We start from the raw sequence: 18,831 nt of genomic DNA, 5'->3' as shown, positions 1-18,831 counted from the left end.
CAGTTCAATACTAATCATGACTAAGTGGGATCTCTTTATCTGTGTATAATTCAAAGGGAACCTGGATGGTTCTATACTGCAAAGGGAGATTATACAGTATGAATTTTACAGAGAATGGCAGGCAGTTGTTCTAAGATGGCTGTGACACATTAGCACAACTTGGACAAGGCAAAAACTGCATCAGGCAGGATTTCCTCCAGCCTAAGACCAATTACATGCAGAATTTCTATATTTTTTTCTTCTTTGAAGTATTTTAACTACATGTTTATGATTAGGGAAAATTATGCAGCAAAAAGACACATGCATTCATAGTGTCCAATGACAGCCACATTTTATTCTCTGCTCAGGGGTTCAGCAACTGACAATAAAAATTTTATAAGTTTTTAAGATGCGTGTACTGTAAATAGTTTAATGTTTTCCTCCCTTGTAAATATCAACTATCAAATAAATACCTTGGAGGCAGAACAAGTACATAAGTTGTACATCTATTCATGTAGTCAGTTAATTAGAAAGCCAATCTGTATATAATCTTTGTAGTACCCACAGAAAACTAGTAACATTCTAGTTTTGGGGCTCAGAGTCAAGTGTACTCAGTCCTCATTTGAATGAGAATTTGCTTACATAACTTTCAAACGGAGAATAAGCCACTTAACTGTTTTTTGAACCTCGTAAGACTGCAGGGAGGCATATCTGACAGATTACCATGAAGAGAAAACTATAAAGACTTAGTTTTTTTTATTTTTTGACTGAGAAGGCCAGTCTAAATGTTTCCTTCCAGCAAATTCTCTATCCTCATGGATTTTGTTCCTCCTATATGGAGCAGGACATTCCATGTGAAGCAATTTCTACCTCATCTACTCTTACACAGTTAGCAACAAAGCTTCTTGCCTTTTGCCATCTGAAGCCTGCATTTATTTTCATAAAAGATATGTAAATGTTCCATAACTGCCTGGTGTGTAAACTAAATTTTAGTCTAAAATACAAAATATAAATATTGTTTTAATTTTGTTTCTTTTTCCTGCAATATAAACATGGGAATTCATTAGCTGCATAAATCAAGAAAATCCAAACTATGATACAAAAACCCCTCAAATATTTATTTCATATAGTTAAAATAACACTACTTTAAAATTGTAATTGTAAGTTTGTACATTCCACTTTCCATTATTAGCCAGGAAATACAGAATTATATTTTTTAACATAAAACCTTGTTATATAGCTGATTCAGCTGGTCAATATTATCTGTTACACACTAGAAATGCTTTGATTCATCATCTCACATACATTCTTCTTCCCCCACTAAATAATTTATTTTCAATGAGAAGCAGGGAAAATAAAATTCAGCTTCTTCCCTTTAGACAACCCAGCTGCAAAATCTACATATAATTTTCAAAACAACAGCAATATTGCATTTGTTTCTGCTAGGATGGCCTTGTTACAGGCAAACAAAAAAAGCAGCAGACTTAGCTGAGGTACATAGTACTCCAACAAGAAACCTTCACACTGAAAGCTCCCTTTATTTGCAGTGGAAAATGGTAGTCTCTCTTCTACTGTAATTTGACAAAAATAGTATTGAAAATGGGTTGAGGGATTTCAAAGGAAAAATGGTAAACTGATTATGACATAAATATTGAGAATTGCAAATATTTTATTACACACACACTCTACCGCAAAATCCAAAAAATATAGTATTCAGACATGTTTATATTAAATACATGTAAAATGTTCCACTAATTTCAGGGAAATTACTTCCATATAGTGTGCACTTAAGATCTAGTGTTACAGAAAAATGGTCATCATGAACAGAAAATAGTAATCTTTAAAAATTCCAGCAACAGTGGTCAAGATTGTGTTAAACAAGGTTGTTAGAAACATAAAAATATATTGTTTTGTTTGTTTCTTTTTACTGCTTAGGTAAAAAGAAAAAAGCAGTAATAGCTACTAGATCATGAGCTTATTCATACATGATACTTTCAAACAGTAAATTATTTCTGAGTCAGCCTTTCTATTCCTTGCTATTCATTTTAAATGGAACACAGCGTTCAGTGTATTACTGAAGGAATGAAGCTATATATCAACAGCTATCTATAAATGGTGAAGAGTCATGTTTTTCCATTTTCTTCATGCAACCAACAAGATTTTAAGTCTGTTCCAATAAACTGTTATTTTTGTTGTACGGTTTGTTATTACAGAATAAAATCCATACACCTACATTTTGCTTACAATGTCACCAAAGTGTGCTCATTCATCATTGTCTGCAAAGAAAGATTTTAAAACATTTAATTATGAAGAAAACAGTTTAGTAAGCATGCTTTCAAAACTGCAATTCCTCTAAAAGACAGCAAACAACTCCCCTCTAAGAAATAATGAAAAAAGTACTTAGAATGCCGTATATTAGTAAATGACAAATCTCCTATTTTTATACTTCAGTTAAAGCCTTCTCAGTTTAATTTGAAGGATATACTACCATGATTGGTGTTGTTTTATTATGTTAAAGTTTTAGAGATGTATACTTCACTTATGTGAAGAGAAAGCTAGTTTTAATAAATAGTGTGGTACAAATACAATATTCAGGTAACAATCAGGAGACTAGTACTTAATCATGCACCTTTTCCCCTTTACTTCTGCAACCTTCCATCTCTGTTTTAGAAGCTAACCATGGTGCAGTATTGAATCTGCATCAATTTAATAACCATGATTAGACTTTAAATTAGATTTGACAAAGGTATTAGAAACAGTACAAACCCAATTAGCATTAAATATTAGGCAGCTGTAAAATTGTTTCATGCTGGTTATGAAAGAGTCTCATGAATAGAGACTCTTTCGGTAATATCCTGCTTTTGCCTCTTTTAACAACAGGCAAAAAGATAAGATCAGAATTAACACTGCACCAAATCAATACACATAAATACATATTTTAGCATATTTACTTTCTGCAGTATGAACACATCTAATAATATTTCCATTAAAAACATTAAATAGAAATATGTACAACTGCAAATTGCAGTATGAGAAATTGGAATTTCTTCTGTCCAAGGAATGGGCAAAGCCAAGCTGAGGATGTTGCCACTGGATAGAATCCTATTATGTTTTGTCAGTTAACAGAATTCCTATTAGCAGGATGTTGGCAACTTTTAAATTGTTAAAGTATTTCTATATTCACTTTAACATTTACTAGTAAAAATATACAACATATACAATATATTTTAGTGTATATAGGAATAGCAGTTGTGCAACAAGACAGAGTGTTGTGCACAATAACTAGTTAAGCATGAATAGCCAGCTAGCAGAAAAAATAATGCTGAAAACATATACATGTCAGATACTTTACCTTCCTGGTATGCTCCATCTGCCATCACTAGATGGAGAATTTTAGCATACTGATGTTTATGTTCATTTCCTAAAATATTTTGAACTATTGTTGAACAAATATCAATGCTCTCATCTTCATCTTCATGTATAGCCTAGAAAATAAGGCATAGAAATGTGCTTTTAAAGTAATAAAATGTTAAAAGCTCACATACCTTCCTCATCTAGGTCCAACAGGCGACTGCAAATACTTTTTGCTAAAGTCTCAGCAGAAACTTCTATTATTAAACTACCTTTTCAGTGGAAAAGCTGGAAAGGGGAGCAGAGCTTAGCAGTGACAGAGGACTGTCCCTATGTCATGCTATTCAGAAAGTAAGTAGCAGAAGACCCACAAGAGACCCAACCACCCAGAAGAAGTATCAAGAATCAGAAAGAGCTCCAGCTCCTGAACACAATGGATTACTTAGAGCATCCCTCAGAAAGTGTGTGTCAAATTGATTCAACAAATAATTAGCTTAATTTCATTAAAAGTTTTCATCTCTCATTTTAATCAATGATAAATTTCCCTCCATTTTCTTCACATTAAACATTCTACAAACCTTCATTTCCTCATAAACTTTGATGAATTTTTCAAAGCCTATTTCTTTCTCCAGGTTACATCTCAGCTCTTCTAGATGACTGAACACACTATTATATTCCTCACATTCACTGGCATTATCACCATCACTATTGTCTATGAAGAAATATAAGAAAACATTTTAGTACATTCTTATTGTTATTGTCACAGTATTCTTATTCTATTCTTATTGTCACAGTACTTACCTTCTCCCTTTGCCACTTCAAGTCTAAAGTTTGAAGTTGTCATATTCACACTCAAGACTTATTGTGAATATTCGATAGCTTCATATGACCATATGCAAAATAACAGATATTACAATAATATGGCTACATATCAAATTGTCAAGTAGTCACAACTCTGTCTTGAAACAATGCAATCTGAAGATCTATCATCTCATTTAAATCAGTATAAATTGGTTTAAATTCAAATATTTTTATACAATATAAATTCACTTCCACTGCATTTACAGATATTGTTTAAAAATTATCAAGTTTAGAGTACAATGTACCAAAGTATGCTAAAAAATTAGCAATAGGGATCTTGCATATGCATGTACTTGTACAGAAACATTCCTCAGGAAAAAAATCTGAAATTCAAGAAGAATATCCACATGAACCCCCAGGTTTTTTTTTAAATGAAGATGTACACAAACCCAAGCAGCATGTAACCTTAAAAAGGGGAAAAAAACAAATCAAACCAAACCAATTCACATCTGCATCCTATTAATTATTAGTTAATTCACATCAGGTTCTTATATCTGTATACCTAACAGTGATTGCAACCAATCATTAATGACCATAAAGACTGGAATGAGACAAAAAAATGTTTTTAATCCACAAGGTGGTAAAAATGCATTGTAAGCAATATTCTGAAGGTCGTGCCACCTTGAATTTCATCAGATCTTTTTCAGCTGATTATATCAAGCTATTTCCCATTAACTGCACAGTGGAATCCTGGTGACACAGCAACAGTTACTCCTCTTGCAGTGGCAAAATGATATCTATTAAAGGCTCACTCACGATAAAATAGCACTACTGAAAGTATGGAATATTATTAGAATCATAGATTAGAAAAGGACCCTAGAGGGTACTGCATCCAATCCTGCACTCAGAACAGCAATCTAAAAGCATCCAGACAGCTATCTACTTTCTACTTGAACTCATCCAATTAAGAGCTACCCATCAGCTTTGAATAATTTGAATGCTCTGTTAAAAAGTTTTTTCTAACATTCAATCAAAATCTAACTTCTTGTAACTTAATTCCATTATTCCATGCCCTGTACTTGGAATGAGAAAGAACAAGTCTTGAATTACTTGCAACATCTTTTCAGGTATCTGAAGCATTTCTACCCTTGTAGCTAAACATACTCAGTTCCTTCCATCTCTCTTCGTAAGATTTAGTTTTTAATCTTCTTCGAGTCTATAGCAATTTTTCTTAATTGTTCTTAAAGTGTCATGTCCAGAACTGGACATAGTACTTGATACGGGTTCTAACCAACAGAAAATAAATAATTGTTTCCCATTATCTTAGTGAAAAAGCTTCAAAAAAGTTTGCCATATATCTAAGAACTTTGTACTGTATATCTAATTAAATAACTATAAAACAATGTACACGTTCAGTAATTTCCACACTTTGCAGAAATCTCAAAGCCAAATGTACACAGACATCCTCTATCTGTAAACTGTTGCACTGCAAAATTAGAAACGCAGTTTTGAAGGATGCTGGCAAGTTAGTCCTAAGCATGCAGTGGTAAACTAGACAGAGCTTCAGTTTTATCTACTTTAGGAACATTCCTGTTCACACCTGTAGCAACGTGCAATCTATATTAGAGTACAACACTGTTCTCTTTTTAATGCCAATTAATTAATTAACTGTGCAATTATTACATGGACCACATCAGTTCAATCTCAAGTTACCTATTAGTTGAATTAATGCTGAATAAAATGCTCACCTAGTAATTCAATTTGATTGATAAATGGATACATGTGTAACTTTTCTTATTGATTTGTCCTTCTAGGCTACAGAGGTTATCTGTCCTGACTAAGCAAGAACCACGCCGAGACGAGGAAGAAGTCTCTGGTGCTTTATTATTGCTATAGTAGACAGAAAATCCTACCAAACTGAAGAAGCGTGGGAAAACCCAGACAAATAAACCCCCAAAAGTCAAGGTGGGTCTGTTCTGTCTCTCTTTGAATGACAGCTCAAAGTCTCTAAACTACACATGTGTTTTTGCCCCTGGATCGTGGCCCCCTCCTGTTCACCATCAGTACTCATGACATTATCTCTGTTTAAACATCATATGAGCTGAAGACAAATTATGACTCACAAAGTTTCAGACTGATCTTTCTATAAGAACAACTACAGAATTGAAGTATACCTGAATGCCACTCTTCATTAAGAGCACTTTCACTACTGAAATTGTTGCCATCCTCCTCCACCTCTGTATCATTTCCTAGGCATGCAGCTTTTAATGTTGTTTCTTCCTCTTCACTAAATTCATCACTGGGTTGCTCTCGAAGTAACTGTTCCATTGATGCCTGAAGCTCTTGCAAATCTGTATCAGTCTCCCCAAAAATACTGTAACAAAATTTTTTGGAGGGGCTATTACTTTAATCAAGACAATGAGTTCTTCAGAAAAGTCAAAGCTAAAACTGCAAAGCATGTTTTTATCCACAACAATAGCTTAATGCTGATCACAGACAACAAGGTATAATACTGTGCCATGTAGTTGCTGCACTAAAACCACTCCTTTATGGACCTTTGTCATGATTTGCAAATGACACCCTTGTTGTCTGATCATGTGGATAATGATCACAAAAGTATCACTTTGCCTTAGGAGTAATAAACAGGTATGGGAAATACTAGTAATCAACTCATTCATAAATTGAATTTTGGACCTTGTTAAAGTGAGCAGTTTTACAGAAGTAAATATAATAAAGATTGAAATGTATCACACAAATTGGACCTCAGTTATGCTAAGATGACTACTAAACATTTTACAAATAATTTCTGTTCCATTTATCCCTTTTAACTCCAGCCTTTTATATTCAAACTATTGAGGTTCTTAAGAAGTAAAACCGTTTTCACATTCAAATCAGGTAATAGGAAGCACAAAACTGGCAAAGAGAAGCCAATACAGTCTTACCGTAGTTGTGTTCACTTTCCCAGTTTAAAGGAAGGCATAACTGAAAAACTTGTTTGTCTCACTGTCATAACAGACAGGCCTTAGCAGAAAGCAACAGGAAGAGAGATTTTCTTACTTATGACATACAATAGCAAACAAGTCCCTATTTCAGGACAGAGACTGTGGATAGGATAATGAATGGAAAGTCCCAAATACTAAACTTGAATTGACTCAACCACTTTACAAGAAGAACTTAAGAAAATAAGTGGGATTTCAGTTTATTCCAGACCACAAACAAATCTAAAGAGAAATTTAAGAGAAATCTGGGATATGCATAAAAGTACAGATAATTATTGAGCTGGCACAAATAAATAAAAGAAAATGAGGGTTTAACAACACACAGAAGCCAAATAATAATAAAAATAATAATAGTAATCTGAACAGCTGGTTAAAATATATTGACCTATTTCTATAGAAATAGTAGTTTTTCTGGAGTTCCACTGTTTCTTTTTACCTGGACTTCCCTTTTTTCCTGGAACTTCCAATCTTTAATCTGAGGCTTTGGGAAACAGTATTAATCTCTTTTCCCAGCTTCAGTACAGCAACAATTTCTTAATTTCCTCCTCAACTTCTGCTCAGTGTTTAAAATGATTCAGATCTTGTTGCTTGAAGGCAGGGCAGTGTACCTCTTCTGTATGTCAAAAGCCCATATGCATATCCCAGATTTCTCTATTTCTCTTTAGATTTGTTTGTGGTTTGGAATAAACTGAAATCCCACCCCAATTTCTCCACAGTAATTTTTATAAAACTTGTAGCAGACCAGTACCATCTTATGTTCTGCCTAAAGTGAGGTGTTTGTGTGTTTGTAAATACTCTTTTAAAGTTGCTATTTTGATTGGAATAGGTCTGTCTTTACCTACTTTGACAAACTGACATTTTAATATATTTTGATTTTATATTTTTGATTTTATATTTTTTAATATAGAAAGTTTACCTTTTAATCACCAGAAAGGCAGCACAGGTTCTGAGACCCCTAGCTCTCTTACACCATTGTTAGGGGATGGATGCCATGTGAGGAGACCCTTGGAAGTTGGAGTGGCAGCAAGAACTACTAAGCCACTATCCCAAAGAGAAAGTGGGTCCAGGGTATGAAGACCTAGAAAGCTTTGGCGGGTGTGTGTGTGTCAAGACCTCTAGCCTTCTACACTACAAGCTCAGCCAGTTCTGCTACCATTGCTAAGGAAGATAATGAAGTGCATAAATGTAAACTTAGATAGTAACCTCATAATCTATTCATCAGCCTGTAGACATTCTGCCTGTTTCTCAGAACCATTTGTGCTCAGCTCCAGAATGCCTCCTGGAGCAATGGACACTCAGTTTCCTTTTCCAGCCACTGTATTGGTAATCACCATTCTGCCAATAAAACATTTTAAAGAATTCTACAACTAAAGTAATGAATGGTTGCCATCAGGTGCATTAGTACTTAACGCACTGTAAAGAAATAGAAAATAGTTATAGATTTTTTTATTTTTGCATTTTTATTACTGTTCAAAATATGTTTTAAATTGGTTTTCCCTTCAAAAGACACCAACATGCCACAGCATAACCTAGACTTCTCCAAGCTGGTCCTTTCAAATGTACTGGAGACCGAACACCCAGCCAACAGAGGCATTGAGCGTGCTAGTAGGGAGCTCTGGAAGCTGCAGTTTCAGCACTTTTGAAGAGTACCAGGTTGGGATAGCAAATAACTGTTTTTAAAGTTTACCCTGTATTAGTATTATTAAGATATTTATTTTAATTCCTTATGAATATCTAGGCAACCACATCGTCTAAGTACTTTTAGTGAAATAGGATAGCTCACATTTCTTCAGAATCTGAATGTTCTTTAATTGGCTCATCTTCCACATCATCAATTTCAAGATTCTCTTCATTCTGTACATCAGCAACACTGGGAACATCAACTAATGTTCCAAATAATTTTGAAAGATCTGGAAGTGAACAGGTCCTCAGCAGCTGAAAAGAAATAGTGTCTTACATGAATATCTTAAGTCAAAAAGCAAAGTTTATATAGTATCTTAATCAAAATTTTAATATACAAGTATGGTAAAAAGGAAACCTATTTTTATTTCTCTCTAACTCTAAGAATGAAGCAACTTTGTTGTTTGGTAATGGGAAGAAAATAGGGAAAGGTGATAGAATAGGTTAAACTGTATTAGTTTTCATGGGAAAATGGAATTTTTCTAATTATGTGTCATGAGTGCCGTTGAGCTGAAGACATCAGCGCAATGGCACACATGACAATAGCAAGGAAACAGGGGAAGGGGCTCAAGATAAGTAGCCATCAACTCACAAAGACTGAAGGACAAGAAACAATGGCTAAACGGATCGCGAGGCACACCCAAGCTGTTAGCGCTGACGCAACGGAGATCGCCCAGCTGACAGCAATCACCGGAGGAATAGAGAAACCGATGATGGGCGATCCCGGAACGCCAGCGGGGCCTCGCAACCCCTCACCTACCGGCAGGACAACGTGTTGGACAAAGGGGGGTGACGTAACCGCGAGTGAGGGGGCGCTGACCGGCGCGGGGTATTTAAACCCCGCACCGGCGCGCTCCTGTCACTCTCAGCTTTTTTCCTATACTGTACCTACACCGTGAATAAATCAGAGCCTGTTCCACAGAATCAGTGTCTGAGCATTATTCAGAGGTAGGCAGCGCATGACATAAAGCTGAAAGTCATAAACTCAGCCTCGCCGAGCCCCACCGGACGACAACGAGCCGCGGGAGGAGTAGACGGCGAGAAGACCAGGAAGATGAGGCCGGCGCGACGCAGACAAGGAGGGCGAGCCGCACGGCAAGAAGCAGAGGAGGACCGACCGAGGCCAGAGGCACCGCGGACTCCCGGAGCCATGGACGCCCACCCGACCCAACCCGAGCCTCAGCTCCAACCCCAAGGGGAGATGGCGACGGAGGCAACCCGACCACGGGAAGGAGCAACATACCTTCCGAAACCAGCGGAGAACCCCGCGCCCCACATCGCACCCCAGCAACGGGCGTGGAGCGACAGCCCAACGGCGGTAAGCACGGAGGAGGACGATGGAGACACCCAGCAGACGGCGGAGGAAGTGGACCAACGGCCGAGAGAGACTGAACCCCACCGGCAACCCACCCTCGCCGACACACCGACAGAACCGGCCCCAGCGGCGGCGCGGATCGTGGACGAGGAAGCACGAGCTGGTCTCGCGGCCATGCAGACCCAACTGGAGGAACTCCGGACCATGCTTCAGTCGCTCATGCCCCCCGCGCCGCCCAACGACGTCCCCGCACAGGTCCGCACCCCGAGCGAAGCGCCGAACCCCCACGGGCTAAATGAAGGTCAACAGACGGCCCAGGCGGACGACACCACAGGCCGGGAAGCGAGAGGAAGGGCCGCACAAAACGCCCGGGCCCCAAAGGACTTCCCCATCTTCTTTGATGGGAACCCCGAGAAACTGTCGTTCTTTATCACGATGCGACTTCGGCAAACGGGAGCAGTTCGGCCCAGTCGTCTTGATGATAGTTGGTGTATGAGCGTATGAATTGCTCTAGGGTGGCATTAAGGACCTCTGTGGCTCCGTCCGTCTGGGGGTGCCAGGCAGTGGATAGGGCCTGTTGGGTCCCCGTCAGCTTTAGGAAGGCCCGCCAGAATTTAGAGGTGAACTGTGTGCCCCTGTCGGTCACCACACGTGCGGGACATCCGTGTAACCTGTACACGTGGATGAGGAAGAGTTTGGCTAGTTGTTGTGCGGACGGGACCGACGTGCAGGGGATGAAGTGGGCCTGTTTCGAGAAGTAATCCTTCACCACCCAAATGGCCGTTTTCTTCTGGCTGGGTGGGAGGTCCACTATAAAATCCATAGAGATTTCCTCCCATGGGCGGGAGGGTTCTGCCACCTGTTGTAATAGCCCCGCGGGTTTGCCTGGTGCCCGTTTGGCCCTAGCACACGTTGGGCAGGACGCTACGTATGCTTTCACGTCTCGTCTGAGCGCGGGCCACCAGAATTGACGCCGTGTTAGGTGTAGGGTCTTGAGGAACCCAAAGTGTCCCGCTTGCTTGGCGTCGTGTGACCTATGCAAGATCGCTTGGTGTTGCGAATCCGGGACATAGATTCTGCCTTCCCCCCATGCCAGGTCCTGTGCCATCGTTACCTTGTCGGGGTTTGCCAGGAACCAGGGGTCGGTTTTGAGGGCGGCGGCGAGGTCCGTGCGTATTCCCCCTGGTAGTGGCGGTGGGCTTCGTCTGGTCGCCGGTTGTCCCGTCGGCTGCGCCGTAGAGTCGAGCTGCCTCCGAGCGCCACTTCGGGTGGTCACGGCCATCCCCAGTTGCGAGGCGGATAGGACCGTCCCAATGGTGTCTGGGGCGGGTTCTTCATCCTGGGGCAGTCGGGAGAGGGCGTCGGCCATGAAGTTCTTTTTGCCCGGCATGAACTTCAGCTGGAATTTAAAGCGGCTGAAGAATTGGGCCCATCGGACCTGTTTTGGGATAAGGCGTCTGGGCGTTCGGAGGGCCTTGAGGTTCCGGTGGTCGGTCCAGACCTCGAATGGTTGGGTGGCTCCCTCGAGTAGGTGTCGCCATGTTTCTAGCGCCGATTTTACCGCGAAGGCTTCTTTCTCCCAGACGTGCCATCGCCTTTCTGTCTCGGAAAATTTCCTCGACAGGTAGGCGCATGGTTTCAGGAGTCCCATGGGGTCCTTTTGGAGTAGGATGGCCCCCAGGAAGAAGTCTGAGGCGTCGGCTTGGACCACGAACGGCCGTTCAGGGTCCGGGTGCGTGAGGATTGGCTCCGTGGTGAACAGCGCTTTCAGCTTGTTGAATGCGGTCTGGCACGCGGGAGTCCAATTCAATACTGTGCCCGGGTTCTTGGCGCGTCGGGTGTCCCCCACCCCTTTGGTTTTGAGGAGGTCCGTTAGGGGGAGGGCTATCTCTGCGAACCCCCGGGCGAATGACCTGTAAAAATTCGCGAAGCCGAGGAAGCTCTGGAGTTGGCGTCTGTTGCGGGGGCGTTCCCAGTTCAGCACCGCCTCGACTTTTGCGGGGTCCATTTCTATGCCGTCTCCGGAGATTCGGTACCCCAGGTAGTCTAGGCGCGCTTTATGAAATTCGCACTTTGTAGGTTTGGCATAGAGCTGTGCCCTTCTGAGCTTGTCGAGGACTTGCCTGACTAGGGCCACATGTTCTTTGTGCGTTTTCGTGTAGATAAGGACGTCGTCTATGTAGACAAGGACCCCTTTGAACAGGTGTTCATGCAGTACCTCATTGATGAGCTGCATAAACACCCCGGGGGCCCCCGCGAGTCCGAACGGCAGCACTTTGTACTGGAAGGCGCCTAGGGGGCAGTTGAACGCAGTCTTCCATTCGTCCCCCTCCCTGATTCGGATGCGGTAGTACGCCTCGCGAAGGTCCAATTTGGAAAAGACTTTGCCCGTGGACAGGTGGGCGAGCATGTCTTTCACCAGGGGTAAGGGGTATTTGTTGGACAGGGAAGCCGCGTTTAGGCCCCGGTAGTCGGTGCAGAGCCGTAGGGTGCCGTCTTTCTTCTCCCGGAATAAGACGGGGGCTCCGACCGGTGAGCATGCTGGCTCTATGAATCCTCTCTCTAGGTTTTTATCGATGAACTCCCGGAGGGTTGCCATCTCCTTCGGGGTCATCGAGTAGATCTTCGGTCTAGGTAAGGGGACGTCGGGCAGCAGGTCGATCCGGCAATCCGTCTTGCGGTGGGGGGGTAGTTGGTCAGCTTCCGCCTCTCCGAAGACCTCGGAGAAGTCGGCGTATTGCTCCGAGCACAGGGAAAACTCCGTTCGAGGTAGTCTCGGGGCGCGACTTCGTCCCCATACCGGAGCTACCACAACCCCCGGAACCCCAGGTGGACGCTAGCGACTGGGGACGGAAGATTGGGGAATCGTGGCCAATAATCACGGCAGCGCTGAAGGATGCACAGGCGGCCTACAAAGAGCAGGCCGACAAGCACCGGCGCCAACCAGCGACGTTCCAGGCGGGGGATATGGTCTACCTATCCACCAAATTTCTAAAGTCACCCCAACCCTCGAAAAAACTGGGGCCTAAGTACATTGGGCCGTTCCGAGTCACGCAGATAGTGAACCCGGTGGCAATACGCTTGGACCTGCCACACAACCTACGGAGACTCCACCCGGTGTTCCACACCAGCCTCCTGAAACCGGCAACCACCTCTCGATGGCACCCAAGCACGCCACAGCCCTCACCGGTGATGATCGACGGGCAACATCACTTTGACGTAAGGGACATACTCGACTCTCGCAGGCAACGGGGAACTTTACACTATTTGGTCAGGTGGAAACACTTCCCCCACCCAGAATGGGTGGCGGCGCACAACGTTAACGCGCCTGACCTGACCCGGGCTTTTCACCGGGCATACCCCGACAAGCCAAAACCAAGGCTAGCAAGCCGGCACCTGCAAAACCCCTCCCCCGCGGCCCCCCCCGCCTACCGTGCCCCAAGGGAAAGGGCCCCCCCAAGCCCGCGACTTGGGTGGACCTCCCCCCCCGGGACTCACTCCCCCCGCCCCGGGCCCACGAGGCAGTAACAAGCGTTCGCCAGCACCCTCCCCCCGCCCCGTGGCAAGCAAGTCAACAGGGCATCCTGGGGGCAACGCCCAGGAGCACACATAACAAAGGCGACGCACTTTGAATAAAAAAAGAAGGGCCCTACCTGGAGCCGATAAGCACCCGACCAGCCACGCCTCTCTCCTCGCCGAACTGAGCCAAACTAACAGGGTGTGGCCGGAGCATGCACACGCCAGGGTGTGACCTGGGCATGCGCACTAAGGACACACCCTAGGTAGGCACGTGGTAGAGGGCGGAACAAAGGGAGGGGCGAAAAATACTCCGGCGGGAATTTCAAAAAGTTTTTTTTGACAGCTCTCCTGGAAAAAAAAAACAAAAAAAAAACCAGAAAACCGGGGGGGGGGGCACTATTCGGACAGGGGGCAGTATGTCATGAGTGCCGTTGAGCTGAAGACATCAGCACAATGGCACACATGACAATAGCAAGGAAACAGGGGAAGGGGCTCAAGATAAGTAGCCATCAACTCACAAAGACTGAAGGACAAGAAACAATGGCTAAACGGATCGCGAGGCACACCCAAGCTGTTAGCGCTGACGCAACGGAGATCGCCCAGCTGACAGCAATCACCAGAGGAATAGAGAAACCGATGATGGGCGATCCCGGAACGCCAGCGGGGCCTTGCAACCCCTCACCTACCGGCAGGACAACGTGTTGGACAAAGGGGGGTGACGTAACCGCGAGTGAGGGGGCGCTGACCGGCGCGGGGTATTTAAACCCCGCACCGGCGCGCTCCTGTCACTCTCAGCTTTTTTCCTATACTGTACCTACACCGTGAATAAATCAGAGCCTGTTCCACAGAACCAGTGTCTGAGCATTATTCAGAGGTAGGCAGCGCATGACATTATGTAACAAAAATTTATAACAATGTATGATGTAATAAACTGTTTATCATGTTATAAACGTTAATATAACTTTTTCACAACTTTTAAATTCTTAAATAAAATTTCTATTTCAGTTCCAGGAAATAGAAATATCACTTCCAAGAACTGCCGTCTGTTTCCAACATGACAAAATATCTGCATTTTTTTAAAAAATGAAGACTTTAGTGTGTAATTCTTGTGTAAGTTGTCAGATGTAATAATTTTATAAGCATTTAGGGGAACTACCAGCAAATAGATCCATACATATACATGCAAACTGAGAAGCACTGCTTGCACAAAAGTGGTTGTCATAAGCTTATAGAATAACTGAAGCCAACATTTTATGTTAGCTTATGGGCTTAACCAGTCAGTCCGTAAAATGAGATGTGCTTATTTCCAGTTATAGGTTTTATCTTGTGGAAGATATTGCCTATGTACAATGTTATAAATATTTTTTAACACTTGCCTTTGGGTTGTTTGCATCAAATAGACCTGTAGAAAGCCCTATCAACACTGAATTTTTTCCTTTTGTCTTTTCTGGTGATACAGAGCGTGACCTTGTTGGAAGAGAATCTTCAAAAGAAGACTGTGCTGAAAGAACTGGAAAAGCTACTAGCCTTGCTTGATGTTCCTGGACCTTCTGAAAAAAGGGTTCAGGCAGCGCTGGGTTGTTGGTCTCTGGTATGATAAAGATCAAATTATGTTACAAATATATATCCAGTACAATATTAACAGTGCCAAAGCTTCAATTAAAGAAAAGAATGACATGATTCAGAAATTTGAAGGAATGTTATATTTAGCAGGCATTCATATTGATATTACTTTAGAATTATTAAAATAAAATATGAATCAACTGTTATTAAAACAATACATCAGTATTCCCTGCCTATCTGAAATCATCAGTTTTGTTTTTCAAGTTTACTCAGTTAAGTTCACTGATTTTATGTTCAAGTAATTAAATTTCATCTACCCAATGAATGTTAGGAAGCCCTGTCAATCAGATCTGGTTCTTTTTAATTCTTGACTGTTTCTACTGCAGCACTATTGAAACAACAATTGCTGCTCAGCTCAAGAGAAATAATTATCAGTCCTGAGTTTGGTTATCAAGTTTTGAGTTTATTATATCTGAGAACCTATACAAGGAGGAAAGCAGGTAAAGTCCATTCTAAGACACTTAAACTGGACTGTTCTCTCCTTGTCCTCAGGATTAACATCAACTATCCTGTGTAAAAGATTCCAGACTTTGCTTACATAGCATTTATTGCATTTTTATTTATAATTACTAATAGTGCTTCAGGTTGCTATCCTAAACCAATGAAATAGAGAGACTTCTTCCAAACAACTCTTTTAGTAGTTTAAAGACATCTTCTTGTCAAAGTCTTAATGCAATGTTTTCATTTTAACTATAGTAGTAAGCCCTTCTATAATGAATTTTTACAAATTCATGCTTAATTCATAATTCATTGAAATTAAACAGTAAAAAATAACTGTTCTCTACATCCCCACAGACTGTGAAAGCCTATGTGTGAGAAAATTAGAGATTTTTCAGGAGGATAAATGGCAAAAGGAAAAGAGTTCTTCGCCCATCACATGATCTTTTTTTCTGTCATCTAAACTTTTTTCTTCCTAGAGTCTTGTGTTTGATTAAACAGAATCAGATTTAAAGGCAAGAATCTGCTGCCATTTGATAGGACAGTTCTGTCCTTATGTTATGGGATCAAAAGGGGTTTACTTCCAGGTAAGTGGATTTTGCTACATAGGTTTCCTATTTACACTGAAACAATGTAGAAATAAGGTGGATCGGGCTGACTTCAGCTAACTAGTATTCTGAAAAGACTTTAAACTTGGCTGTTTTCTAGGCATGGGGGTCAGGAAATTAAAGGGGCCATGGGATGGTTGTTAGGCATGCAAATGTTGTTTTCTCATCTGCCACTGTATTATTATGATTGTTTTTATTGTTTTTAACATTGTTAGCTGCCTAGAATTGCTGTAGATGGGTGGCCATATAAATGGACATACATACATATCTATATCTATATATCTCCAGACACATAGAATCCAGTCCCATTTTACATTTAAAGACTGGGGTCTCCAATGTGCAGCTAAGGATGCCAATATATTTATGTACAGCTGTCTCATAGCCCACCATATTCCCTGCCAGAAGGAGTACTTTAAATGTCTTGTGTGCATGTATGTGTGTATGTATGTGCATACATATCAATCAATCAATCGGTGGGAAGCTCGCATGCTGCAAAATACATTATCTTCATTTCTAGAAATGCCTCTGAGCATTAAATAAATCCCATAAACATTCCTAGAATATAAAAATGATAGATGACTGCTGTCCGGTGTTCACCTGCCCAGTAATAAGACAAAGATAAATAAGGATCATCAAGACATCCTCAGTGCTTTTGTGATTAACTATGTCCCTGTCCTAACAGCCAGGAACCACGCTGAGACAAGGAACTGGTCTCTAATGTTTTATTGCTTGTACATAACAGGAATCCTAACAAACTGAAGAAGCGTGCGAAAAACCCAGACATATAAACCCCAAAGGGTTAAGGCGGTCCCGATCTGTGTCTCTTTGAATGGCTGCCCAATTCCTCAGTGCTACGCATGCGCTTAACAGTCTGGATGGGAGCCCCCTGCTCGCCATCCTTACTCATGACAGTCCCTGCATGTCAGTTATTTTGTAAAAAGAAAATTCTCCAATAACATTCATTTTATGATTACATCCACAATATGTTCTGAAACTTCAAATTGTGCCCATCAGTTCAAAATGTGGGAGATTTTTGCTTTAAGCAATTGCAGTTGCTGACCTACTGATGTTTCATCATGGATTGGTACTTTTTTATGAGTTCCATCTTCTGTAGCAAGATCTTTGTTGTCATCATAGTGACAATTATCAGTATAATCTTGTGATCTGTGAAAAAGCATCACAACCAGGGAAAAAAAGTAAATAGTTGAGTATTAGCTTGTCAAAAATTGATTTTCAAATTGAGGCAGTATAAAAGGAGGAAGACTTACATTGTTTCCTTTTCTTTTCCTTCATTAACCCACACTTCAGCAACTGCAACTGTATTTGTTTGGCATTTGTTTCGTTTGGTTTCTTCTAGCAATTCTGCTTCCAAATCATCTGATTCTGTGGGAAGAAGTTTTAGCTCTTCTGAAGGTGTTTACACACAGCAAATTCAGCAGGAGGGCAGAAACTGTTTTCAACTATTAGGCATGAGTATTATTTTAAAATCTTTTAATTCTCAGAAATCAACAACATTCAAAAACACCACTAGTAAGCTGTAACCAGTCAAGCCATATTAAAAATGCCACATGTAATGTTATTAAAAAACTTTTCTGTGTTATCTTTACATGTTTCAGTTATGTCTAATTGACTGATTGATTTAACTAACAGCATTTGTCAACTGCCTCAATGCACTGAGACTCTGGGCAGTTTAGAACAAGGAACAATAGAAATAAGATAAAGTTAAAGAACAAAAATACAATAAATAAATATAACTATAATGGTCTTGTACAATCAATCAGGACCAAAGGCATGTTGGAATAAAATGATATTAGGTATCTTGCAAGGTTTCATACAAGAAACAAATTCTTGTCAAGCTTCTTTAATACATTTTTTCCTGCTTCATTGGAATAGTAAGTTTAAATATGCTTAAATTTGGAATTGGCAAGATATACCTTCTATCAGATTAGGTTTAGGTGATAACTGGGGTAACTCAGATCCATGAAGCCTTGCTGTTGCCATCTTTTCACTATTATCAGCTTCAACAGATGATTTTCCTTCAACAGAAGTTAATGCTGTGCTATCATCACTTTTTCCTTCTGTTAAAGTTTTCTTTGGAAATTCTACAGAAAAATAACATTATTACTTTATCACTTTAAACACACTTCTTACTGAATTCATTTCAGCAAACATGTATGTAAAAAAGGCAGACTGACCAAGCTTGAAGACTGATTCACAGATAGCAGGTTTCTCTAAAAATAAGAACTTGCATCTTTCTTTTCAGGTCACTGCAAAAATGTTTTTAGTCCATTCATATGTTCCCATCACACTGCTTTCTCTTGGAGTAAGCAACATTATGTGGAATGCAGGAGTAAGAACTAATAAGCCAAAGAATGTAAATACATGAGACAAGAGAAAGAAAAGGAAACCAATACCATTTACTATACCTTTTCATCTTTGAAAACCATCCTTATTTTCCACTTCCATACATCACTTCATACACAGCCTTTTGTTCTTTAAACATCTCATTTCTCTCTTT

At 41.0% G+C, this 18,831-nt stretch overlaps 1 protein-coding gene across 5 annotated transcripts in view; it reads right to left on the bottom strand.

Annotated features, from left to right (window-relative positions):
• Nucleotides 1-310: 310 nt before the first annotated feature.
• Nucleotides 311-18,831, bottom strand: part of NEK1 (NIMA related kinase 1) — a 53,054-nt gene continuing 34,533 nt past the window's right edge. For 4 of the 5 annotated variants that reach the window (XM_063309710.1, XM_063309712.1, XM_063309713.1 and 1 more), the window contains 2 exons: nucleotides 18,248-18,415; nucleotides 17,514-17,696 (listed from right to left, as the gene is read on the bottom strand). In XM_063309710.1, the coding sequence (XP_063165780.1) occupies nucleotides 17,578-17,696; nucleotides 18,248-18,415 (287 nt within the window). In that variant the 3' untranslated portion in view covers nucleotides 17,514-17,577. Of the gene's footprint in view, nucleotides 2,256-3,331; nucleotides 3,465-3,908; nucleotides 4,043-6,305; nucleotides 6,506-8,913; nucleotides 9,066-15,020; nucleotides 15,233-17,373; nucleotides 17,478-17,513; nucleotides 17,697-18,247; nucleotides 18,416-18,831 lie in introns of those variants that run through there. The other variant, XM_063309714.1, reaches the window with a different exon arrangement.

The sequence above is a fragment of the Candoia aspera genome, chromosome 8 (genome assembly GCF_035149785.1).
Source record: "Candoia aspera isolate rCanAsp1 chromosome 8, rCanAsp1.hap2, whole genome shotgun sequence".
NCBI classification, from domain to species: Eukaryota; Metazoa; Chordata; class Lepidosauria; order Squamata; family Boidae; genus Candoia; species Candoia aspera.
The sequence above is the reverse complement of the archived record's forward strand: the minus strand, read 5'-3'. Positions and strand labels throughout refer to the sequence as shown.